Raw genomic sequence first — 27,480 nt, 5'->3', positions numbered from 1 at the left:
CCAAATTGGAACACAAGTAAAAGCTATGCATCAATGTCTTTCTCTTCACAAATTCCATTTCCCTCTTTATTTGTTGTTACAGGATCTTGTTTTGTTTTGTTATTTTCTTCTGTTGACGGCCTGAAACCTCAAACTCTTGATTAAATTTTGAGTGGAAGATCACAAGACAGCAATGCTTTTTGGAAAGAGCAAAACCACCATGAAATAAGAGAGCAATGATCTGTTCTTTTCCCTTCTTACCAGATGAGTAGAAAGCATTTTGTTTTCAAAAATATATGAAAGATCAATTCACATGAACACACTTCAATGTAATTTATTGCATACTACTACAATATAGTGCACAAATTGGTGTTTTTTTTACACAATCACCCCTTTTCCAAAAGATTTACTGTAGAATTAAAGGAAGACAAAATTGTAATGACAAGAAAAGCTGAGATTTAATAAATCAATATGCTGTTTTACTAAGACCTCATGAATACAGCAGAGCATAGTTTCTACTGGGCATTGTATGCTGCCTAGGAAAAGCTTTCTATTTGAAAGCATCAAATAATTTAGAAATGTTAGAAACATCTAGCAGCCGGTATTTTCACCTTGTCAAAAATCAAGGATGGTTCAAGATTACATAAGAAAGCAGTGGCAAAATAGGGCAATACAGAAAATGTCTCAAACCAGAAAAAGAGTAGAAACTTTTCAGTCTTTACCAGCTACATGTTTTCATATCTAGTGTCTGAACGTCAGTGAGTTGGAAAGATTAGCATCTAAATAGACTGGTATAATAAGTTTTCTGTGTGACAAACATTCTGTTTTTTCTTACGGTTTTCCCTTTTTTCAGAGCTGGTTGCTTCTGTCAAGCACTGGGCTACTCCTTTCATGTTCTATAAAGTACATTTCTCAATTAACAAGTGCTTGTAATTGTTCCCTATTCTGAGAAATTATACTACCTTCAACTAGATTTATGATAAGAATCTTTTGTTTCAATCTGTCTTTTCACCTGATCTGTGATATTTGGTCATGTATCAGTGATATAGGTATGTAAGCATTAGAAAGTCACAGACAGATGTTTTTTCAGCTATTTCAGAGTTTTAAATTTCACTGTCTAGTACTCTTTTTCTGTTCTGACATTGTGCCAAGTATTCCCATAAATTACTAAATTATTTTTCCCAAGGGTGAGATAAAGCTTCACAGTTTAGGGTTCCTTAAGGGTATTTTTTCATATGTGGAAACTACAGAATAGCACAATATAACAGCTTTTCACAGCAGCATTTTTATAAGTAATTCTTCATCAGTTTCTCCAAAACTCTTGCATAAACAGTATTGTGTATTAATGTATCCTAGTGACTGGCCTTGAGCCTTAAAGTGAGTTAAGTTGAATGATTCTGAGCAGATAATCTGCCCCCCAATTTGTTTGCCAAATAGGTGTCTAATTTACATTCACAATTACCTCAATTGCATGCATAAATGAGCTAATGAAACACACAAATGTGTAACTGGTCATAAACAGTAATTTCCATGTGCGACTGCAGTAATTGCATGCTGCTCATAATTTTGAAAATCAAGAACCTAATGTTAATTTGGTCCTAGTTCATGTTTTATAACAGTTATATTTAAAGATTAAGTTTATAACTCAGCAAATACAGCAGTCTTCTTCTATTATGTCTCTTTTCCATTATGGTTAATTGGTGGATAACAGTGTTTAACATTGCAGGGACTTCTTCTTCCTGATAAGCAGGGATCAAATATTTCCCTAAACCAAGCAGTACTGCAAATCTATGTATATACTATATTGTGTTGCAATACCCACAGTTTTATACTCCTCTAAACTGTATGTTTAGAAATAAATATTCATTTGAGGTAAAAGAGATTTGGGGGAAAGAGATAATGAGCCACATTATGGAAACATCTAATTTAACTCTTTTAGTGAGAGGTTCTGCCAAAATCTAACTCATTTTCTGTTTCCAAATGCAGGCAACTCTTGTAGCTCTTTTACTTTTTCTGCTGCCATCCCATCTGTTTTTCTCTCAGACTGCAATTGCTTTCTGGATAACATAGAACTAGACTTCTATAAGAGAGATTAGCAAGTGCCATGGTGTGACTGAATGTCTCTAAAGTATTACAGAAAAACTGCTATTTAATTACATGAAAAGACTCACATATTCTGTACTATTAAATTGTATGGCATAAAGACCAAGAATATATATTACAGTAGTAGTGCTAAGTCATTGGACATAGTCCATTTTAAAATTAAAATGCATGTTCCAAATGTTTTACTTATATTAGTGGAGTGTAAACAATATAATTCTATTGTAGGAGTTATGTTTTACTCTTCTGAAGGTAAGATCTGACTGTATTTTTCTTTCTGTGCTTTTAACAATAAGATTGATAAATGCAGAGCCTGAAATATTATGCTCATTATTGCAGAAAATACACAGAAATATTACTGAATAACAATAGCTGAAAGAGTAATCCAAAGTATATTAAGAGGATAATGTTGATTATGTATACAATTAGACGGCATCTTATGGCTGAAAACCATCCACAGCATCTTACAGATTAAGCCTTTATCCTGAAATTCATTTTACTTGAGAAATTCCATGAGCCATCTGTGGGACTACTATAAGGAATATAAGGTCTTGTCATGCAAATATGATTGTGCTATTCATGCCCCAGGCCTAATACCTTGATCAGTTTTGTAATATAGATTATATTTATAAACAAAATCCATTAAACAGAGACTCAAGTTAATGACAAAAAGCCAATAAAGGAGAAAAAAAATCTCAAACTTGCCTTCAATAATTGCTGGTTTCTTTCTTGGAATATGTTCTAGAAGAAGACGAGGTGGCACCATTTCCTTATGTCCTGCACATGAGTACACAGGTTAGGAAGCATAGAAAATGTATTCACTAACAGGCAGAGCAGACGTATTGGGAGACCGAGCTCCCTTAAGAATTGTTCATGTTTAAAGTATTACTCTGGGCATAAAAGGTACTATTTTCCAGACAATACTGGTAGGAAATATATTTCTCAACAAATAAAGGACTTTATTTTGAAGATACATTTTAAATTAGTGAAGCCCAAGTGAATCAAACATATGCTGAAACGCTTACAGTTCTATTTTTCTTCATTAGGCTAAAAACCTCTGAAGAATAATTCTGGGATAATAAGGTTACATATTCATGATGCCTCTTCTACAGTAAAAGCTTATTTTCTTCTGTCAAACAAATGATCTTTAGCTGTTCCCTCAAGTCCACTTATTATGAACTTCTTGAAACACCAGTAAAAATTATTATGTTTCTCATCCTTAAGGATTATTTTTAATTAGCCAGTACCAACCAGGTCATGCACTGTAAACACTGATGAGGTTCTGATTCCAGCTGCTGACTGAAATACCTCTTCACTATCACTGTACTGAAATAGGACTTGCTGTACTGTCTTAGCCTATGTGTAGATACCATGCTTTATCCAAAATACTTTTCATTTCATCAAAGATTCACAAACAGATCTATCACACTCATGTATGCTTCTTTTCTGGTTTATAACACCTGTTTTCAGTCTCATTCCCTTTTAATTTCTTTCTTTGACATTTCTGTTCAATAGCTATTATTGTCATTTGGAAAACACAATTTGTCGTGACTTGTGAAATGAAATTAAGTAGTTAAATATAATATTGATTCATATGCAAATATAATATTGATTCATATGCACCAGCATTCATTCACTGCACCAGAGTCCCCATGCAACGAGGCTGTTAAATCTCAGTTCCAGCTCAACATCACAAACTCAAAGCCATTCCTCATGCCTGGTGATAGACTCCAAAGAGAAATTAAGACCATAACGAGCCTTGGAAACTGAAGTATCATACTTACCTCTCTCATTTTACAATGGTATGTGTACTCACGTGGAATGCATGAAAAAAAAGAACAGTGGGATTTGAGCACCATAGTCTTAATGTTATTGCATCTCATTAGCATGTGTATGATTGCAGGCAAATAATTTGCAAGTGTGTAGTTTAGTTCATCCAGTAATTTATATGAAATATCACACACAGAGCCACTCAAGCTTGACTCATGTGCCTGAGCCACTGGTGAAATGTTGACACATTGACAAAATCAATACATAGAAGGGTCTGTGCAACAAATGGTAAAACTAGTTTTACACATATTTCCTGCCTTGGCAATAAACACAAGTGGATATTTACCAATCTCATCACAGGATGACTCTACCCTTAAAATGAACAGTAGGCAAAATTCAGGAATCCAGATGTGTAGACACATTTTTCCAAGCATGTTATGTCTTAAAAAAGTAATCTTAAAATTGTAAACTGAGCTAACAAGATGCTGAATATCATTTGCTGCCAACCAGAATAGATAAGCTATATACATAACTTCTATCAACATACAGAAACTTCATTGATTGAATTCCTAGTTCAGAATTAAAAACATCCTAAAAATTAATGAAAAATTGATAAATGAACTTTTTCTCTCTGTTAGTTTTGATTAGTGTCCTGAACTAAAGTTTTTTGTTGTTTGTTTGGTTTTTTTCTTCTGTTTTTCCTAAACTGTGTCAACTGTCCCTGGATAGAAAAAGTGACAGATTTTATAACTTACTGTTTTATGTGAAAGATGGCAAAGGGCAGTGGCTCAGGAGGTTGAGTAGAACAGTAATGAAGAAGGATAGTCAATAATTTGGACTGCAGTGTAGCACCTACTGTGCGAGGCAATGATCTAACACCTCTAGGTCAAAGTATAGGCTGGCCCCATTATCTTCCTGTTCTTTGCTGTAGCAGCAATTTTCTAATGATTGCACCAGTGTTAGTTAGTATAATGCCAGTGCATTACCACTTACTGCTAATGACTTGTCAAGTTCTATTTTATAGTTTTACAAGTTTTAAGCAAATAATTTATTTCATGCAAATTAACCACATGATCCAATATGAGAGAGTTTTAAGCACCAAAAGCTTAAGCTTCACAGATCAAAAACTTTCCCTTAGGCCAGAATGTTTGTTCTGAGCAGGTTCCCATCTACTCTGATAAAAGGCTTCTTTAATGTTTCCATGTGTTATTAAATGTCTCTCTATTCACTTTGAAGGGAATGCAAAGGACAGTAGCAGAATAAATATTTTATCCATTCTTTTGATGAAATATGTTAAAGGGGATATCCTAAGTCAAATTTCTCTTCCTTTTTTTCTTCCCTATAAGTTATAAAGCAGAAGTGGTTTTCTGCAGTACAGAGAATTCATAAGTAGAAATGAGGATCTGGCCTCAGGTGATCAGACCATTAGGATTAGTGCTGACTACTATTTTGACTCCAGCAGTGGCCAGCTGGACACATATCCATGATGTAAACGAGAAGAAGGCAGGATATTTTCAATGATCTCAGTGGACAATCAGATTAGCCCATGAATCATGAGAAGTCATTGTCCAGATTACCACTATTATTGTTGGACATACAGTTATCCTGCTGCTTTAAAAATGCAGCCACAGAAGCGCACTGAAATTTAATGTCTGCTTATTTATTTGCTTCTCATTTCAAATGTAGAATTTAGTTTTCTACTATGAGATAAGATGAAAATGTTCATTTGATTTGATTTTTTTAATTAGGGTTTGATTTCTCCAAAATACATAATTGCAAGCACAAATGTATGCATGTATTTCTGTGCCCAATCTGTCCATGTAGTTGTGCTACAATATTTTTATGCCTAATCTGTCTATGCAGTTGTTTTACAGATACCTCCTTCATAGATGATATTGTGAACAGCTATCTGACAACAAATTACAGCCAATGGAAACCAAAATAGTGAAATGTTTTGACTTTAAGCCCATGGGAATGTGCTCACCAGGAGGGAAAGTGTCATGTTAAGACATGAGTAGCTTCCTCTACTGCCTGAAAGGAAAGAAATACGTTGTACAGATGAGTAGAAAGTTTAAGACACTAGATGGTAACATGAATACTTCATTGAAAATAAGCTACAGTCCTCAAGCTCTGTGAAACTTCTGTCATCAGTGTTTAGTAAATCACTTGAGATATCACGAAGAAATTAATTCTGGCTTTTTTAATGAATATTTTCGATTTTATATTACATGATAATTACTACAGTACAAACTTTAATTACCTTACTTTTATGAATCTAGGAAGCACCATTTTTCATGTGCCAAAAATGTCATGTCTGAGCACCGAGGATAAACTGATTTCTTATGATAACGGCAAATCATGTGGGTTTTCATTCTTCTCTGATCTGCCCAGTTCAATTTGTCTGCAGCAACCTTCATTGTCATAGATAAAGTGCCCAAATATATCTTTCTAAATCAAAAGGTCATGGAATAAAAGAAAACACTTCCAAAGTTACTCTAAAGCATTGTTAATATTGTACAAATAAAGGTATTGTAGAAAGCTGAATATTCCAATTTGATATGGGAAGAAATAATGCCACCACAGAATGCAATATGTGAAATCACATATGATTTCTATGATTGTGTACTTTCTTATACCCATATACCAGTTATCTGAGCAGCAGGAATCCTATAATCCAAGAGTACTAACACTTTGTTCCAGTGTCCCTCAAACAGTGCAGCAAAATGTCTTCAGATAAATCTCATTCTGTCCATATGTGACATCTTTCCCTGATGATAGTTAAAATAATTGAAATAAAATAAGTGTGCTCTTTGTAGAGTCATTTGTTATGAAAAGTAAATTAAAATCAAATGTTTCATGAGCCTTGGAACAAGGCATGGATCAGCAAAATGAGGTAAGACTGACAAATACACTTTTAGGGGATTGAAATCTTGATGGAGTTTCATAATTCTGTTCAGGCTTCCAGTTCTGACATGTAAGCTGCTTGAAGTTAAAGATGACCCTCTCAGTCTCTGCTCTTCAGACATTAGACTGTCACTATTCTGAAGAATGATTTATCCATTTAATGCTTCTGCATAAAAACTATGAGCAAACTTTTTTTGTTAAGAAAGAATAGATGAGGATCAAGAGGTAAGATTGTGTAGCTGTTTTGAACAATGAAATGCTCATTTTGGGGAAGGAAAGAATTAGGCAGGCAAGAGAGTTATGGGTAAAACTATGAGTGGGTTTTTTATTTATTATTTTTTTCTCTTTCAACCTGCAGCTGATGCTACTGGTCTCAATAAGAAATGTATGTAATGTATCTTATCTGCTTAACACAGCTGAGCAGTTAAACCCATTTAAAACAAGATATCTCTTGAGAATTCTTTCCCAGAAATTTTTACCACAAAAACCTTCTTTAGCTCAACCCATATCTTGTGAAAGGTGTTCTAATTTTTGTGCTCAGAAGATTGAAGCCATTAAGGAGTTAAAAGGTAGGTTTTAACAGTTTTAGCATTACACGTTAGCAAAAAGTCACACAGCCTTTCTTGACATTAAAAGAAAATTGAATTGAAAATGGAATTGAATTGTCTCCACTTCCTCCTATTATTTGTCACATGAATTTAGAAGGTAAAAATAATCCTACATGTTATGTTTAGAAATATTGAAAGACGGATCTCAAAGAACTAAATCCTAAGACAGTGAAAATGAGGGGTTATTGTGTGGAAATGATGGGTTATTATAGTTATTCATACTAGAGTGCAAAAGGACTGTAAAAGCAGCTTATATAAATAAAAGACATACTCATCCTTCCTCTGTCTCCCCAAATAAACTTAATATATTGGTATCATATACAGTGATACCTAACATAATTAATTTGAATAGCAGGAGTTGGTATAGATACATATTTTTCACAACATGAAGTATCCACAAGAAAATAATTAAAACAGAGAAAAGAAAACACTGAAATTAAATACTTGCTGCTAATAATTAAACAGAATCAAGGGGACTGATAAGCTATTATGATGAAAAGTAATAGACACTGCATATGCCATGGGATCACTGCTCAGTAATTGATGATTTATTTGTATCTGGCTTATCTGTAAATAGTATCATTTCAACTGCCATTCATCCAGCTACATCTCAGAAACTTCCAGTGCTAAAGTCAGAAAAGCTATCTATACGTTACTTCCAGAATGCTAGAACTTTACGTTGTCTTCAAGAAAGGGCATATGGCAGGTCTTACTAAACAAAAACAGCCTACCATTGATAAAATTAAATTACAGATACTACAATATCTTTATTTGTAGATAATGATTATGTTTAACATAGAAATCACTGGAAGTCCAGTGGAATCCAAATAGCTGTGACTACAAGTCAAGAAGTTTTTTGCCTCTCTGAATCTTTTTGCTAGAATAAGAAAAACAAGTTAATGATTATGTTACCTGTCTTGTCTGCACTTGACAATAGCTTAAGAAAGCGAGTCTATCACAATTTTTCTGAAGTAAGACTTTTAATAATGCAGCTTGAAGTTGAAGATAGCTAAGAGATTTTATTAGATCAAACATCAGAAGTAGGGTCCAAAAATAGAGAGGTGCTGGCTCCTAAATCCTGTTTCTCACACCCACTGAAATCAATGACAGCCAAGTATTAGGTTAGTGTTAAGTATCTAATACTTTTGAAGGTTAGGCTCTATGTAATTAAGAAACTCACAGAGCTTTCTCTTTTTTCTAAAAGTGCTTCCACTGGAATATTTTGGGAAATTATATGATTATGACATAGGGACAATAAAAAAATAATTACTGAAATTAAATGCTAAAATTTACACCCTTAAAAAACTATGGCGATGTTAGGTTTGATGCAGTACTCCTCACCAGCTGTCATTTCTAGAGCAAGACAGAATACAAGGCCTGAACTCTTTCAGCCTGACACAATTCCAACTAAAGCTGCTGGTTTTGTGTAAAGGGCAGGAAGAATTATGAGAAATACTGGAACAAAAAATGGTAATAGTTGAGATAATGATTACTTTAACCACATTTTGGTAACTTCCGATTCTTTCTTCCTTTTCTTTCTCCCTGGAAAGATCCTGTTTCCTATAAAGAGGTTATTTTTAGGATAGAGTCACAGGATTCAGTCATGAGTTCTAGCCTTTGTGATCAAGGCCTCCTCTATAATTTTTGGAAATCTGCCTTAACTTACCATGCCTTTCTAATCTACCTAGAAATAAATCCTATAGCAATGCTATTATTGTTATTCATACTTTTCAGGGTGACACTGCAGGTTTCTTGTCTTAGCCAACAGCTGTTCCTAGTAATACCATTTGAATTCTTAGAGAAAACTTCTCATTTCAAGTCTTCATTTAAGCAAAATCCTTGCTTACATATTTGAGCATACTTCTTGAACGTATGTAGGCTCTTTCTCAACCAAACATGTAAAAGTGAACTTTTTGGTAGTTAAATCTAGGTAAGTCACCCGAGGGATCCATTTATAGTCAATGGAGAGAAATTGGTACCTTCAAAGGGTGATTCATCTTTTCTAACTTACACACCTTTTTTAGGTCGAAATTTTCTGTGGACCACCATTTCACACCATTGGCTATGAAGACAACTAAAAGTTAAAGTTTAGCAATCAACTTCAGTGCAACTAAGTGAGGTGCAATTTATTGCAAACATCTCCTTTTACAGTTCTATATAAAGATGACACTACATATGCCACCAAAATATTCCAGGACTTAAATCAGGAGCTGTGCTTGATTTTTCACACTTAACTACTGCCTAGTAACACAGTGTTCCCCAGCAATTATGTGAATGATTATCACAAAGAGAGAAAGGAATCTGTTATCAAGCTTAACTAAAAAAAAAAAAAAGAAAAAAAAGATAACAGCATTGTTTAGGTTTAACGTGTGTTGGCATTGAGCACCTTTTGAACTCTATGTGCTGTTCATTCTGTCAGACAAATACTGAGCTCATTGAAGGACAAAGTGAAACTAGTGGAAAGAAAGCAAAGTACCTAAGGGAAGAAAAATGTTTCCTGATGAAGAAAAGATAAATTAGTCTTGACTTGTTTTAGTTATATGTCAGTAGGTTGCCTGTCTTTTTTAACAAAGCAGATACATGCTGAAAGTGGATGGCAAAAGAAAGAATTGCTCAGAGAATGGCAAAAGGAATGGACTTGCCACAGCTGTCACAGTGGCTGTGGACTAGATGCAGAAGGAAGCAGGCATAAGCAAGGCAGGGAGAGCACATAGTCCTTAGGCCACAGACGAACACTTCTTTGTCCTCTGCATTGCATGCTCTCACAACAGAAGAGGTGAGGAGTTTTTGCTAAGCTGGAAATTTCAGGAGTATATTCTCAAGGTAAGGATTTACTAGGTTACTTACAATTTTGAAAAAAAATAATATATTGTAGAGATATATAACCTGGGCTTATACAATTAGCTGAAGGAGAAGATTACAGGTTGTCAAGTCAAGTCAAAGACATGTTTGCTTGAAACCCAAGAAAGGTTCCTTGTTTCCTGAAGTGGTCGGCATTTAAAGATATAAATGGCTGGCTTGGTTAGCTTAGGCAACTCCATGATGGTCTTTTTGGTTTCTTAGGCATTGTGTAAGGAGGTTAAGCAACTAGCTAAGGTCTTCAGAGGTCTTCAGAGACTACTAGGTTGATGAAGTGTTTTTTAAACATATAGATTATGTAGTGCTCAGTGTTACAGTATCAACCTCTTTCTACAGGTCAAGCTTGCTCTCCAACATTAGAAAATGACAGAAACAAGAGGTACATATATGTGTATCCATGTAGTTAATCCTAAACTCTTTTTGACTATATTATTTGCTAACAGGATGTTGTCGAGCAGATGTTCCAACCTGTAAAACAAATAAGTCAAGCCCTTTAGCAAGTCCCAGTCCCATTTTAGCTAGTTTAGGAACACTTGGACATTTGAATGGGAAAGACTGAAGGAGACAGAATATCTTTCTAAGTGTTGGAAATGGCTGAAATGTTTTGCCTCAACTAATATTCTTCACTGGAAGAATAATCTTTTTTGAATCCTACCAGCTGAAGTTTAGCAGAGCTAGATGTAGCTGACTTCAGTGATAGTCTTTTCATTGCTTATAATGTGATTTCAGGTCTATCAACAATTGCATCCCATTCCTTTAAATGACTAATCCTATGTATGCTCCAAATAGAAAGAGTCAGCAAAATCTGCAATATCATCTTTGTCAGAGTTCTTCTGCAATATACTAATTTTTAAAACCTAATAAACCTAGGCTTGAAAGGAGAGCCTTTCTTTTGGGAATTGTGCTTCTCTCCTTACTTAAATCTATCCAAGCTCTGAGAAAGAAACATATGCTCTCATAGGCTGACATTTGGAATTTGCAGTTTTTAGCTTTCTGAGTTATTTCGTTGCCAACTATACCTCAAAAATATCGATAAAACTACCTTTGGCTTAAATAATAGTCTACAAATATTTTTCATATTGAATTTACTTCTGACAATGATATTGAATACCGAAGAAGGGTTTTGTAGCTCTCTAATGCTTCCCATGTTTTAGCCTGCTTGAAATATCATCAGTATTTGTTCTAATAATACCAACTGGGAATCAACTACGACAATGAGTCATTAAATGTAATAACTATTTTACAAGGTCAGTGGTTAAACTTATTTGTACCTTTTTAATATTAAACTCAATTTGTTTATTATTAGCCCTTTCCCCCATTTAATTTTTCCCTTTAATTTCTAAACAGCTTACTTTTCAAATCTGAGGTGGTTGAATGTTTTGATGGTCCTCCACAACACAGCTAGCTTTTTTTCAGACATTGTTAATGAATCTTTTGAGATTACCCTTGATTTTTAAACTTGAATATTGAAATATAACAAATAGTTATAATATGAAATAGTAGTAATAACTATCATACAAGTGTGAGGACACATTTTTAGTCTAATTGCCCTGTTTTCACAGATTATTTTGGTTTATTTCCATTAAAATAAAGCATTTAGACATCAGCAAAATTTTGGCTTTTCTTTGTATCACATCCTTAGAATGGCTTGCAGTGAGCTATCAAAGAAAGAGATCCGTTCCTCTCTGCAGAAGCAGAGTACCACACATTCCCTGGGTAGATGCTTCTGAGAGAGTGAAAGTATTTTGAAATTTTTTTGGCAAACTTACAATAAAGTGCCATAAGAGTGTTGACAGATGCAGCTTTTTGTGCCAGCATCTGGCTCTGATTCACAGTGGGATGATATAAACAAGGAATAATGGATAGCTGTTTTGATTCTGTGGGATGGTGACAGGATTTTGTGCTGATAACATCCCCACTAAGAGATCATTGTAATTTAGAGTTTGACCAAATAGACACAGCTTTTTGGGTGAGAAGGGAGTCATAGACAAGAACCCCAATAAATGTCATCAGCAGATGTCTTCTTATAGTGTCATATACTGAAATGTAAAGAAACAATATTTAAACTCTAAATCACAGCTAAAACTATTGCAAGAATTAGACATTAATAAATTATTTAGAAAATTTTCAATAATTAAAATTTAATTTTCACTTTGTCATACATATATTTAAAATTACTCTTCATTACTTCTTTCCTTTCAAACTGTTTGAAAAGTATTCAGAACTCTCTCAGGAGATTACTAGAGGAATAAATGTAATGTCATTCAATCATCTTCATTTATGTCATTACCAGAAACAAATTTGTCGACAAGTGTTTCATCATATGAACAAGTTTTTATAAACTGGTGGACAATTAACTATCAGCTCTGTAGGTGTATCCAGATAAGTGTCTGCAAATTTTGGGGTACGGTACTGCCCTCGGAGGGCAGGGACATGTTAGTTCTTAGGTATCGTCTTTCCCGTTTAAAAATGTAAAACTAGAAGTATCACAGTTGCTAAACTCTTCCTTTAGCATTTAATCCAGACAAATATCTGGCTTGCTTGTTTCCTACTGTAGGGGAGGGCCCATGGAGCAGGTAGAATTAGAAAGCATCTCTCCATAGGAAAAAAAAAAAGAAATCACTCTCAAATGTGAAAGCCTATAACTTAGGCTCTCATGCTGAATTTCTCCAAACAAGAAGTAAATAACATGTTGCTTTCTTATTTATTATGACTGATTTTTATGTTGCACTGCATTAAATATATCCCCAGAGAAACTACACTGGTATTAAAGTTGTCTCCATGTAAACGTAATGCAACGAGTTGAAAAGTTGCACCCTGTCACTGAGATATCCACAACACATCCTAGTCTTTAATCAAGTAGGAGTGACACTTAAAAATAGTTCAAGAGCCTAAAGGGCTTTGCTATCTGAAAAGCAGAGGGCAAGAATTTAACTCCAGTGCTACAGCCCACCCACAGCAAATTCAGGCATTTTTACTGCCAAAATTAGGCACTTAATGCTCTTGGAGGCTTTTTCAGTAATATACTCCATGATCTTGCAAAATTGCTTTATTTTCATAGCAGCATCTCCATAACTATTTTTGGATATTAAAAAGAAAGTATCATACTGACAATGTATTGGAATTCTCCTGCCACATTGTGTTATAATAGTAATTCCTTTACATTTTACTAAGTACTTCTTGAAGGTGGAAAAGAAGTGACATTGTAGACATGAAAGATATTCAATCTGCCACTGCGGACTGTAGGGTTCCCTATGGACTCTAGCCACATTTTGGCTGAGTTTGTTAACTATGTTTGTCATTTCTTTATTATTATTCATTTTTATGAGTATATGTGCAAATGGCGGCTTTGATGATTTTTAACTGGCAAGGTGAGATGACTGTTTTACCTTATAGGATACACTCTTTCCATTTAAACATTCTAGAAATTCTGATGAAATTATCCAAGGCAAATATTTTTTTAACAGTGTAAGATTAGCAAAATCGTCTACGTCTCTTTGGCTTTTGGACCCTGGCATGGAAATACGCAGTAAACATACGATAGTGAATTGATGGAAGGAAATCATATGGCCACATTCTTTACAGTCTAGGTATTGCTGAAAACACTTATGTGGTGGGATAAGCTCCATAGGGTAGTTGGGTGCTTTGGTGCAAAGATTTTAGATAGACTAAATAGACAATAATATCACACCTGTGCTCCCACAGTCTTTGTTGTCATTTAAGTAACTATAAAGATACCATCCAGTAGTGAGTCCGGTGTACTGTAAACTGCAAGTTTTTTAACCAAAACTTGCATGATAAAACTATGCAGGTAAAATAAAATTCCAAGTGATTCCAATGAAAACAAAATCTGACCATAAGCACACAGCATCCCCATGAGAAACAAGAATGCCATGTGACAACCAAATGCCCATGAGATTCTTATCGCTCTTAATTCAGCAGTACACAGCATGCAAAACCACATGCTGAGGAAGGCATGCAAAAAGAAAAACACATAAGAAAGCACTTCAGGTTGCTGCAAAATAAAAAAGGCATTTCATTGGAATCGCTCCTTGATCTGCCAGAGTAGTTCAGGAAATGTAAATGTAAAGCAAGCTGGAAAACATTCTGAGGAAAGAGGGGAGAAATGGTAAAACAGGAGTATGGCACGGTGGGAATAAAATAGAGCTGATCCAGTTAATTTAGAGAAGCACGTGCTAAGTGCTCAAAAAGTGACCAATTTGTGTCTCTGAAAACCATCCACATGGGTGAGGATTTTAAACTCTCGAAGGGCAAAAAATATTTATGAAAAACAAGTTAAAGATTTCTGCTAAAATAGAACTTTATCTCCTACCAATAAAATAATAATAATAAAAAAAGAATTTTAGAAATATTAGTCAGAATAAAATTCAGAAATATAAAACAAATTATCAAATACATGGCACAGATTATATCCATGAAAGTAGACAAAAGATAATTAGTGGCCTTCTGTATCAAAATGGCTGTCTTGAACCTCAGATATACCAATACCAGCAGAAGAACAGAGGTACCAGTCAGAAAAAAATGCACCCAGCATCTGTTAAAAACAAGCTCTCCTCTTCAGGTTCTAAAGTTTTTGAAGTAAAACTTGGAAAATTAACCCTGGTAGAAATGCATATTAATATTTCATTTACAGGCAGCCAAAAGTAGTACAAAGCAAGCTGGAACGGAGTGATTTGTTAGACAGTACTGTCAACTCTTGAATGAGAAGCTTTAGTCTAGGGATAAAGATCAGAAAATCTATGCTTTGAAGGAAGGGTGGTTCAGCAGCCCCTCTGAGAAACTGTCATTTATCACATGTATGTTAGACTGAAAGTAAAAAAATATTCTCAAGCTACATACTTCATCAGATAAAATCAGAAAGCAATTTTTTAGACTGTATACAGCAGAGCTCAAGAGGGCTATCTATAAATGTTTTGGTAGGATCCAGGGTGGGTCACTGTTGCAGTCGTGATATTCATGAGATGGAACTGTGGTTTAGGAAAACCTATCTAAGTTTATAGCTAAAACTCCACTGATACCTATTGTAAACGGCTGAGAACCACAGATGACTTTCTTTCATAAAAAGTAAAATAGAAGTCCTGGAAGTCAACTGATATTAATATAATTACTGCAATTTACAGGAGGTCTGCATGAAATTAGTCAGAATCAGGTACAAAAGCTGGCCAAAGAAACAAAATACCCATCTAGTTCTTCATGAAGCAACTTAGCTTAGCTTCTATGGCTTCCTATTAATTCACTGCATAGAGTTTGCATATATTTCATTCATTTCTTAAAGCTAAGCCTACAAAACTTTGAGTAAGTGAACCACATTTCAGCCTCATCTGTTAAAATCAATGCAAGATCGTTAATACTACTTTTATAAATTCAAGAAGACAGAAATTCATGTTTGGTGTAAACAACCTTACAAAAAGCCAATATACCTATGTGAAGGAATTTTCTGTGAGAAAAATGTTGTGTTGGGTTTTTTGTGTTTTTTCTTGTTCACAAGTGCAGTATTAGGATTGACAGAAATGATTCCTGGTTTCAGAGTATTCTGGTGTCAGGATGACTACAGTCATTTCAGCTAAATTCCTTAGCTGAATTGCATTCAGATCTCTTTGTTTTGACAATGTAATTTACTATTAAATATATAAACTGATAAAAGGATAAAATACAGCAGGTTCTAAAGCTAATTGAATATTATGGTTAATAAAGAAGCAGTATGCTGTTTTTTCCCCTACATCTATCTATCCAAGAAAATTAATTGCAGTAATATTTCAGTCCATGAAGGCCAATGTGAAATGAGCACATTGCCTGAGAAAGGCAGTAAAAAAAAACTAACTATGCAGTGTTTGGTGACAGTCTTCTCAATGATTTCTATAAAGACAACAGAGCTCGGTGTAGGTGGCCTTTACCTTGCTTCTCAGAGACATGGTGTGGAGCTTTCAGCATTGCTTGTGGGTTGACTAAAGCTTGTTTTGAAGTCAATGCATTATTTTACCTCCCACACAAATGTATGAGGCTCCATCACAACAGCCATTCACATAATTTAACTTCAGATGCTGGCAAATGGCATAGGAGTTCAAAAAGCCGTTTCTTTACAGGTGGCGCCACAGGTGGACTTCAGGAGACCCTGAGTTAAGGGGCTGTCCTTTTCATTTTGACCTACAAATCAGATTATTTAAGCTGCTTTATTACTTATTTCTACTTTCTGGGGTCTCATGCTGTCACCCTAGCTGTTCACCTGTAAGACCATCTGACCACCCAATGACCATTAAGCAATTTTTATCTTTTAAGATGTTGTTTCTTAGCATGACCCTGTCATAGTACACCAAAAGGCACAAGGCAAACATTGGGAAGTAAGAGCAGAGAGGTATGTCTTTTATCTTCTGAAATTGAAGTCACTGCAGATTTCCTTCTCTATCTCCCTGCTTCCCTTCATGATCTTCACAGTTTCCTCGTAACTGGAAAGGTCAAAACTGAAAAGCAGTATTCTCCAAAACTCCCTTTCCACAGCATGCCTGCTCTGTCTTTGGAGATGTCAAACAACCCAGGGAGCTGTCTGAAAAAAAGGCTCTGACATGTGTCAAAGCTACTTGCAAATGTCAGGAGAACTATGAGAGATCTTGAAGATCTCCACTCAAGTCTCTGTCTTGTGATTTATTAATGGTACATCTGTGTAAAGCCAGACACTGGGTGAATCACATCTGGTTACAGGGAAATATTTTTAAAATCAAAGTTTAACTGAAGGTCATGAGGATTTTGCTAACCTTTCTCCCAGTCTGAGCCTAGATCAGTTCCTCTATTTACAGCTGTCTCTCTTTAAAAGTCCTCAAGGCAATATAATAGTTGGCTCTCTTTTAATAGAGCCCCTAATCTCTCCAAGTCACTATTTGAGAGCAGGCCATGAAATGTTCTTCCTCTAAAATCTCAAGCTTCATTTTCTCTTAAAAAAAAAAAAATATGTGCCCTTCCTCTTCCTGGTCTGAGAGTCTCTGTTTCTCAGGTACATCATTTTAGGACTTCTCAGCTCTGATTGGATCTGGGCATGTGTCCTGGTTTCAGCTGGGATAGAGTTAATTTTCTCCTTAGCAGCTGGTGCAGTGCTGTGTTTTGGCTTTAATCTAAAACCAATGCTGATAACACACCAATGTTTCAGTTGTTGCTCAGCAGCGCTTACCCTGATCAAGGACTTTTCAGTCTCTCATGATCTGCCAATGACGAGGGGCCCAAGAAGCTGGGAGGGAGCAGAGAGAGGACATCTGACCCAAACTAGCCAAAGGGATATTCTATACCACAGCACACCATGCCCAGTATATAAACTGGGGGAGTTATCTGAAAGGAAACAATTCCTGCTCAGGGATGGTCTAGGTATTTGTCACTGGGTGGTGAGATCTGTACTGTGCAGCACTGCAGTTTATTGTTGGTTTTCTTTCCTTTCCCCATTTAGTTTTAAATCTTCCTCCTTGTTATTTCCCTTATTAACAGTAGTCGTCATAGTAGTCTTAGTATTATATTTTACTTAATTGTAGTTATTAAAGTGTTCTTGTCCTAACCCACAGGTTTTATATTCTTTCAATTCTCCTCCCCATCCCACCCAGGGAGGGGGAAAGGGAAAGCTGAGTGAGCAGCTGTATGGTTAACTTAGTTACTGGGTTTGAATGACGACAACATGTCAAGAGAGGACCTAAGCCACAGGTAGATAAGAAAACATGTCAACTCAGAAAAGTACTGGTGGAGAGCTTCTTGAGAAAATAACTGACTAAAAAAAGCCTGCAAAGCTTAGTCGGTCCTTAAATATTCTACTGTTTTCTCTTTTCATGACATCTTTGCTTATCATTCCTATGGTTAAGTCCTCTCTATAGTATGTCCTCTTGCACTGGATTTCAGAAGAAAGAATATCCATTAATTAAGGTAGAGGGTAGATTGATTTTATATTACAAGATGATGCCTGCTCATCATCAGTAGCTCTAGCTTCTCTTTTTGGCTAAGTATTAAGTGCCTGTGTTAGAACAGATGAACTTGGAAATGTGGGAAGATAGAAGATAAAGCACAGAAGTGCTGGATCAGTAAAGATGTTTTGTATACTAAGAACAACAATGGCAGTTCTATTTCTGAAGCATTCTGGGGTTAAATTTTGCTGTTTGTAGCAAAAAAAAAAAACAACCAACAAACCAAAACAAAACCAAAACCAACAAAAAAAAAGCAGTATAAACAATGAGCTCTCTCCTCTTGCATTTCAGCCGACAAAAGCATGAAAAACTAGCACTTTTTATAGCCTTAAATTGACTTTCTTTAACATAACCTTAATTTTAATTCATGCACTGTAGACAGAAAACTAAAAGCTTTAATAATACAGCCATTAGCTCTTATGCTTTATTACAACTATTTGCACACTCTTTGTTGCACTTGTGAGAACTTTCAACAATACAAAACACGCTTTTAATACGTAAAGGAGCAGAAACTCTCAGAGAAACAAGAATATTAGAGCAGAGTTCAATGATGTAGGAAAGTACCTGGGTAAAAATCCCCTTGCGCAAACATGTCAATCACATAGCGACAGAATGCATATTGATCTAACAGAGCAAAAGGAGAAAGAAGAGTAATGAAGAAAGCACATTTAAAATGTTGTTTCTATTTAAAGTGAGGTAAAGCTTAGCAGTGCAAAGACACATTTCAGGGATAATTTTACTTAGACGTTTGTTTGTTGTATTTTTTTCCTGGCCTTCAATAATTCACATGCTCAGGAAGAGACAATTTATTGTCCAGATCTAATTCGAGCCTCCTAGTAAAAAAACTTCGGAGCTACCAGTGCCTCAGAGCTACCAACTCTTTTTTGAGGCTGGCAGGATGCAGTGTATAATCCAGCAGTGTGCAGCCTCAGCTTTGGCATACATCCTGATCCCATGCACAAGTGCTGTGCAAACTGCTTGCCTGGCCTCAGGTCCCAAAGACTTTTTTGTATCCTTAAAGATCCATTTCAAATAGTCGCAGCCAGGTTATGGGAAAATTCATTAAAGTTTTATATTACAGTGTTTTGTTAATAGTGTTTTAACAATATAATCAATACATCCATTTAGTGAACGGGGATATAAAGAAAACTCTTTGTACTTATACTCCTGTAGAAATGAGATTTTCCACAGAATTTTATCATTTCATTACAGAATTATTTTCGAAACACTAATCTTTACAAACATATATGTATATATTGAACCTGTATATATGTATGTTTAAACTACACTGTTGAGAAATTAAGGCTTTTGTATCTAAATGAAAATCTGATTTCAGATATGTCGAATGTCTATTGATTTCTCTTACATATAGAATCGTAGAATAGCTAGAGTTGAAGACCTTAAAGAAATTCTAACATTAAGAATAATGAAGAAAAGTTACCAGTTGTAACTGAATGAAGAAGAATTGCATTATTGCTGGATTCCCCATTTGACTAGAAAAAAGGCATGTTGCCTGACTGGACTCTAAGGGACATTAACTTTGAGAGTTAATGTTGATGACTAAATGCCAACTCTGTTTAGCTAATTAGTTCCCAACTGTCTTTGAGCTAGACATATTCATCTGTCTATCCTAAACTGTTCTAGCACAGTCCTTAAACTACAGAAGTTACATCTCTTCCTTTTTTCACCTCCTGTTTCATCTCTCCCCTGCTCACCTACAAAGTCTCTTACCTTCTCTTTGCACACTTCAACTTAAAATTATGCAGAATTTAATATTTAAAATTTAAAGATTAGCAGCCACAATGAAATGCAAAATGATATTCACAAGTATAGAAGATTCACCATATTATTTTCTTTCTCACATAATTCACAGGAGCATCAGTATTAGTTGATGAGGAATTTATACATTGCTGCTTTATAATGTTGACAGACATAGAAGTCCTTGGGTGTAAGACTTCAGCTTTCAAAGTAGGATTTCCAATACAGTTGTAGAAATTAGGTTTACAAGCTCAGCAAATGTGCAATTGTTTCTACTAGTTGATAGGAGCCCATGCAGTGATTTCCTCTAACTGAGATGGCATGAATGATACTAATCAGTGTTGTAGAATCCATGGCAAACCTTCAAGAGATACAGAGGATTGTGGCTCTAAACACTGCTTTTAAAACATTTTATAACTATTCATAAGAGTTTCTACTTTTGTATTTAGGAATTCAAATTTACCATTCTGGCTGCTTCAAGCTTTGGATTCCATCCTTAAGGAATGGAATTCTAAAGAATTTGGCTGCAATATCTGTACTAAGTCCATGTGCTAATTTTCTGAAAAAAAGTAGTAGCATATGTGTAAGAAAATAAGTATGTACAAATCTACACTCTCAGTAAGACCGTCTAAAGCCACTGCAGTGTTTGCAATGACTTCAGTGAGCTTACAAATAGGGCCTCAGCAAGTGTTAATAAATAAAATGGACCAATTCATATACTTTAGCCCAATGAGCAAATGGCAAGACACAATTCTTCCCTACAAAGCTGACTTTTCCTTACCCCTCTTTGTCAAAACCATCTGCCTTTATCTATGCTGTCCATTGGGAAGAGACCTTGGACCGTTTTGGGGGCTTGTATAAAAGACTGCTGTATGGCATGGGGCAAAACAGTGTCAGGGGACATAAAATGTATAGGCAATCACAGGACAGAGCACAAGCCTATGGTGGCTCTATTTAGGTTGTGACATAGACAGAAGGTCTAACGGCTCATGCCATTTCAGTGATTATAGAATCACAGAATGTTTAGGGTTGGAAAGGGCCTTAAGATCATGTATTTCCAACTCCTCTGCCATGGGCAGGGATGCCTCACACTAAACTGTTTCTCAAGGCTCTGTCCAGCCTGGCCTTGAAGACTGCCAGGGATGGAACATTTACTGCTTCTTTGGGCAGCCTGTTCCAGTTCCTCACCATGCCCACAGTATATACTTCCTCCTTATACCTAATCTAAATTTCCCTTTTTTAAGTTTAAACCTATTACCCCTTGTCCTATCACTACAGTCCCAAAGGAAGAGTCCAGTCCCCCTTCGAAACCTCTGCAGCCCCCCTTCATGAGGTCTCAATGCAGCCTTCTCTTCTCCAGGCTGAACAGCCCCACTTTTCTCAGCCTGTCTTTGTATAGGAGGTGCTCCAGTCCCCTGATCATCCTCGTGGCCCTCCTCTGGGCTTGTTCCCACAGTTCCATGTCCTTTTTATGTTGAGGACACCAGAACTGCAAACAATACTCCAAGTGAGGTCTCACGAGAGCAGAGTAGAGGGGCAGGATCACCTCCTTTGACCTGCTGGTCATGCCTGAACTTCCTCTGTTTAAGTTTAAACCCATTATCCTTGTCCTATCACTACAGTCACTGATGAAGAGTCCCTTTCCAGAATCTTTGTAGGCCTCCTTCAGATACTGTAAGGTTGCTATGAGGTCTCCTAACAACCTTGAAATATTGAAATAGCCCATTTCTTAAACATACTAATACAGACCAGGGTTAAAATAGAGTGTGGTGTCTGAGTTTGGTTGGGGTTTTTTTTGGTTGGGGTTTTTTTTGGTTGGGGTTTTTTGTTTGGTTGTTTGTTTTGTGCTTTGGTGGTCTCATGTGTTTGTTTGGGGTTTTTTTTTGTTTGTTTGTTTTTATAAAAAAAGGACAGGATGTTAAACCCTGAACAACAAAAACAGCATTTCTACAGTATATGATATAATAAGGTGCACTACAACATCTCATTGAAGTTCACATGAATTCCGTCAATAAGCAAAGACCGAAACCTAAAGAATTTTAAATGAATACGATTTTCCAAATGCATCTTCATGGCTAAAAATTCATTTTAATTTAAACTGCCTTGTTTAAAACAAAATTTAATACTATAGCTGTCACCTTATAACTCTATAATAGTGGCACAAATATTCATCTGAGTGTTAATAAATCACATCAAAGTTTGTGACTAGAATCTTATTGATAAATACAGTTATAGATATTTCTGTTAGTAGACCCCGTTTGATTTACCCTGGGGGATGACCTATCTTTTTTAATTTTAATTTGAGTAGGGAATCGTGATACAGGAGGGAAATCATAACAGCTCTTCTGTGACTACTATTGTATTTTTTACCTTGCTGCAGGAAAGCTGGCAGAATCAGTCCCCTGAACAAGAAGTAAGGATTGCAGGTTCACAGAATCTTGGCAAAATTGTATTGACTTCAAAATTATGTTCACCTTGGGTCACAGTGGGACTGAAATATAGAACTGAGAGTATCCAGCTGGGCAACAGTGGGAAAAGGAAGGACAAAAGTAGAAAAAGCAGCTTTCATTGGAAGTGTGTAGCCCTATCTCTAGTGATAAGGGCAGTTGAAGAGGCTCCTTCCTTCCTCCAGTCCACCTGCCAGGGTTCATTGCACAGTCACTGGAGTCACACTCTAAAGCAGGCATACAAAGTGGTCTGTTAATGTTTGATGTTAAGATGGATAATTTTGCGAATATTCATCAGATAGAGCGGCAATCCCACAAAAAAACCAAAACAACAAAACCCAAACATAACAAAACCAATAAGCAAAATAACACCACCCATTCTCTGTTGCTGTCTGTAACCTTGAACCCCAACTTGCATAAAAAATTTTGCTGTCAGGGAGTAAATTGCCTCATCTGCACACCAGTGCTTTTTGAGAACCTTATCCTGAACAGTATGGAGTGGATCCCACTGAGCACTGAAACCCTGTCAGAGGAAACAAAAACTGGAAGAGATTTGTACTTCACAAAGGGGCTCAACAATTTTATGAATTTTCAACTTGGTCACAGGAATCAGCATGAAAAATGTTGCTTTGATTCTATGCCTCAAAGGCTCCAGTATTTGAAGTAAACCTCCAAATTCACTAGAACACACACAAAAAAATTACTAGTTTAGCACACTATGCATGCCAGAAAGGGGGCATCTCTCAGATTTCTAGAAATGTATAATTTAGGCAACTCCCAACGTGTCCAGAGCTGATGTTTATGAAATTCTGAGAGAATCTGCCAAGGCAGATTCAGATATCCAGGAAGGGATGGCTGCTTTGGTGTTCAGGCATAACAATTTATTCGTGGTTATCACCTGCAAGGATCAAATAGGTGCATCATGGAATGCCTAGCTCACTCTATTGATCTCAGAATAATCCTGTGCTTGCAGTGTAACAGCTCATACAGAGAGCCAGGTCCTGATTCCTTCATTGGTACAAAATTGTACCTAAAGCCATGGAAGTGCCACAGGAAATCAGGAACTACTCAGGAAGAACCCAGCCTGGCTCTGACAAAGAGGAGCATATAGTTAACATCTATGACCTTGATCCATGTTGATTCTTTGTTTTATCACTTAATTTCTACCTTTCACCAGGGTAATGGCATGTCTTTCCTTTTCAAGAGAAATTTGGAAGCCATTCACATCCAGTTACATCAGGCAGGTGTATCACTTTGTCATACATTACCTGACAACGTGACAATGCCTCACATAAATCAATTACATTTACTTTCCTCTGTTGCTACTTTATTGCTATGGTAAACATATGCAGATGTAGAAACAAAACAAAATTCTCAGCAGGTCATTGGGCAGTCTATATTTTCCAAAATAACTCTGCTAGAAATACACTACATAAATGTTACTGACAAATCCATGAAGACTATCTGAGGAGAAATTGGTCCTTGGTAAAGAAGGATTTAAACTAAAATAAATCTTTAGCCATGATAAACAGTTAGAACATTCTGGGTATAGATTAAACTTATTTTATTCTCGACAGTCTCCTCCTAGTAGTGTAAGATTCATCTGGGATTTATTTATACTGCATTTTTGTTTTTCATGGGTGGACTTTGGTCCTTGACAGCTTTAGCTCCATTCTCTCTGCTTCTTCCCTACTACCTTTTTAAGATCTTCATCTGTTTCCTCCTGGGTTTTTTTACCTTTCTTTTCAGATTTAGTTACAGTCTGAAGAGCTTTCTCCTCCTTAACCTTCGGTTTGGCCTTTATTAGCCCAACTTCTGTTGTTTTAGTGTCTGCCTGCTTGACTTTCTCAGCCATCTTTGCTTCTGCTTTTCCATCCTTCAAGTCCTTTTTAACTTTTGATTCCACTTTAGTGCTCTTTACTTTCTTCTCCTCTGCAGATGAAAAAGAAAGAGCTTTCAGTGTCATTCTTTCCTCACCTTCCCAGACTTCCTCCCTCCCCACACCAGTAATATCCAATACCACTTATTTTATTTTGTGCTTTCTCTACTAAGTACTTATTCAGTATTAATAGATCTGATGAAAAGTATAACCCCCCAAAACCAGGCAGACTTATTAGACAGAAATATGAGATGCAAGCATTTTATTGTCTTTGGTCCTGTAGCAAGTATTTGACTGATACTAAATACAGTAGGCTATGGTAAAATATATAAAATGTTTCTAATGACTTTCAGATAACTTTCATAGTATAAACTAGGGAGGCAAATGTGGTTCACTGAGGAAAAAAAGATACAGAAGGTACTTCCAGGCTAAATCTGAGTAACTTTAGACTTCAGAGATCAGAGCTAACAGCTGTAAGCTCTAAAAGTAGTTGATTTAAAGTGTGGCTGTTTATAAGGGTCACTTTTATGCACTGATTCTACTTTTCTGCTGAAGAAATCTTGAGTTCTTGAGTTTCTACACCAGTTCCCCAGGCTGAAAGACTATTCTGAGGCAATCCAATTCATATTGCACCTTGTAGCAGAGTGGAAAGCTTCCAAGGAGAATTACTAAATTACTATTTACCAGTGTCTGAAGCTACATAGAGGTTGGTGAGACCAGGAGTATTCCTTCTGCTCACCTCTATCAGAAGCTTTTTCTCATCTGAGACATGGATGTTGACAATATATATGCTTCTAGTTTACTTCAGTGGAACATCCAATAGTAGTTTAAAATGCCACTGAATATGGTTTAAACTAATCTTTTAAGCATGATGTTCACAATCCTGTTTTCTTCATAGCTTTAACTACATAAGCAAAACCTGTATGCCTCAAAATCTGTCTTTGGTAGGGCTCTAGCCTTACAAAAGCCACTGGGTTGACTAGAGCAATTTTATCAATATGTAAAATGAATAGTTCTACCTATTCTAAACCAGAATACAGATATTTACATGAGGGCATTCCTACTTCAAACAAAACAGTAGCATGACTAAGAATTGATGGCTAATGAAGAAAGAATTTGCTTAACAAGTTACAGTGAAAATGTACATATCAGATCACTTACAGACAGGCCTACTTCTTTTTCCAGGAAATGTTTAACACCTTTAATTCTCATCTTTGAAATTTTAAGAGATTTTAGAAGGATCATGCACAGAACTAACTCCAGAACATTATAGAGACATTTTATTTCAAATTATATTTAAATTTCATTATAGTATTATTTAGCTGATTTTTCACACGTATTATATTCTCTGCTCCAGTAAAAGAAAGCTTATTGGTTTTAATGTAAATTCTGGTTAAAAATGTAGTAAAAATAAATAAATAAATACCTTTGGGAGGAGGTTTCTTTTCAGCCTTTTCATGTCTTTCAAGTTTGTCTCTTTGAATTACTAGAAATGAGTACAATTGTTCATTAGGGAAAAAAAATCACAAAGAATAAGAAAATATTGCAAAACATAACAAAATCATGGGAATTTTCACATTTCTTCATAATTCCTCTTTTTTGCTTTGCAAAATCCTTGCTTCCTTTTCTCAGGTTCACACACTGAGGTAAAAACCTACAAAATATCTGTTGAGACTCACTAACCAGAAGATAAGTTGGTCACAGAGATCTGAAGCTGTGTAGGGAATGTTTACACTGCACATTCTAGATGACACAGATTTGCTCAGCTCAAGCTCTGAGCAGCCATGGGCTTGATGTTTTTGTGCTCCAGCCAACAGGAAGCTGTGTGGCTGCATTTGTCTTGCCAAAAGGTGATCTACTTAGCTTGGGCTCACTATCATACAAACACCACCACAATCCTGGTGCTCACTTCAGAACCCAGCTCGAGTGGGTTCATGTCTGCACAGGATACACTGTGTAAACACACACTGCTATGTCCCAGAAAGGCTGTCAACATTTTGTGCAGAGACTCCTGTCTTTCCTGTCTTGGTTGCTATCCAGACACATAGCTGGAACAAAACAGCCTTGAGAGTTAATTACCCTTCTTTCAAGAGATAACTACATAGCAGCAACATCCTCTCTGAATTCCAGCCTGGAATAGCTGCCTGTATAAGCCATGATTGATATTTAAAATAGTTTTTCTTTTCTTTTTGGGTTCAGCAGCAGCAGTCATTTTTCTCGTTCTTAGTAGCTGGTGCAGTGCTGTGTTTTTGACTTTCAGCCTGGGAACAGCTCTGATAACACTGATGTTTTTAGTTGCTGCTCAGTAGTGTTTACTCCAACCAAGGACTTTCTGAGCCTCATGCTCTGCCAGGGAGGAGGGGAAGCTGGGAGGAAGCAGAGACAGGACACCTGACCCAAACTAACCAAAGAGGTATTCTATGCCACAGTACGTCATGCTCACTATATAAACTGGGGGCAGTTACCCAGAAGGGTGAGATCACTGCTCAGGCTGGGTATCAGTCAGCGGATGGTGAGTGGTTGTATACTCTTTTGTTGTTATTTCCCTTATCATTATTATTTTTGGTGGTAGCAGTAATGGTTCTGTGTCGTACCTTAGTTACTGGACTGTTCTTATCTCAACCCATGGGAGTTACATTCTTCTGACTCTCCTCCCCATCCCTCCAGGAGCTGGGGGGAGGACAGGGGAGGAGTGGGTGAGCGGCTGCGTGGCTGAGTTGCCAACTGGGGTTAAACCACAACAGATAGCTGTTGCTTAGATGGTGTGTTTAAATAGCATTAGTATCACAGATGCTTTCTGCAGCATTTAACAGGGGCTGAAGAAGTACCCTGTCTTTTCACTGAATACAGAGTGACTGTGGGGGGAGTAACTACCAGATTTTCAGTAATCCTGTTCCCTGAAGTTGGCCTGGACATGAGCATCCTGATCTTTTATCAACTGCAAAGTGGTTGAAATAGGCCCTCAACATCCATGGTAGCTGATCCAGTTTAGAGCAGACCCCAGACAAAATGGAGTGAGCTTGGGAATAAATATAGCTCAGCAGCACACTGCCAGCAGAAACGTGCCTTTGGAAGCACTGGGGGAATGACTGCCCTAGTGCACTGAGTCTACCCATAGGGACTTGCATGGCATGGAAACACTCAAGAGAGTGTAGCAGGTCTGTATATCACACCACAGCAGCAAATCTACTTAGCTACAAAATGGCCAAATTCTTCAAAAAATT

The 27,480-nt window shown here is 36.4% G+C and overlaps 1 protein-coding gene across 4 annotated transcripts in view; it reads right to left on the bottom strand.

The window, feature by feature from the left end:
• Positions 1 to 636: 636 nt before the first annotated feature.
• TRDN (triadin) overlaps positions 637 to 27,480 on the bottom strand; it is a 106,157-nt gene continuing 79,313 nt past the window's right edge. The window contains exons 7-10 of one of the 4 annotated variants that reach the window (XM_061378421.1): positions 25,683 to 25,742; positions 24,115 to 24,309; positions 18,737 to 18,796; positions 637 to 2,856 (exon numbers count right to left, since the gene is read on the bottom strand). In XM_061378421.1, the coding sequence (XP_061234405.1) occupies positions 2,657 to 2,856; positions 18,737 to 18,796; positions 24,115 to 24,309; positions 25,683 to 25,742 (515 nt within the window). In that variant the 3' untranslated portion in view covers positions 637 to 2,656. The remainder of the gene's footprint in view (positions 2,857 to 18,736; positions 18,797 to 24,114; positions 24,310 to 25,682; positions 25,743 to 27,480) is intronic. The other 3 variants (XM_061378419.1, XM_061378418.1, XM_061378420.1) reach the window with 3 other exon arrangements.

The sequence above is a fragment of the Neopsephotus bourkii genome, unplaced genomic scaffold, assembly GCF_033783945.1.
Source record: "Neopsephotus bourkii isolate Nb327-2 ecotype Australia unplaced genomic scaffold, CSIRO-AGI_Nbou_v1 NB_1765, whole genome shotgun sequence".
NCBI classification, from domain to species: domain Eukaryota; kingdom Metazoa; phylum Chordata; class Aves; order Psittaciformes; family Psittacidae; genus Neopsephotus; species Neopsephotus bourkii.
The sequence above is the reverse complement of the archived record's forward strand: the minus strand, read 5'-3'. Positions and strand labels throughout refer to the sequence as shown.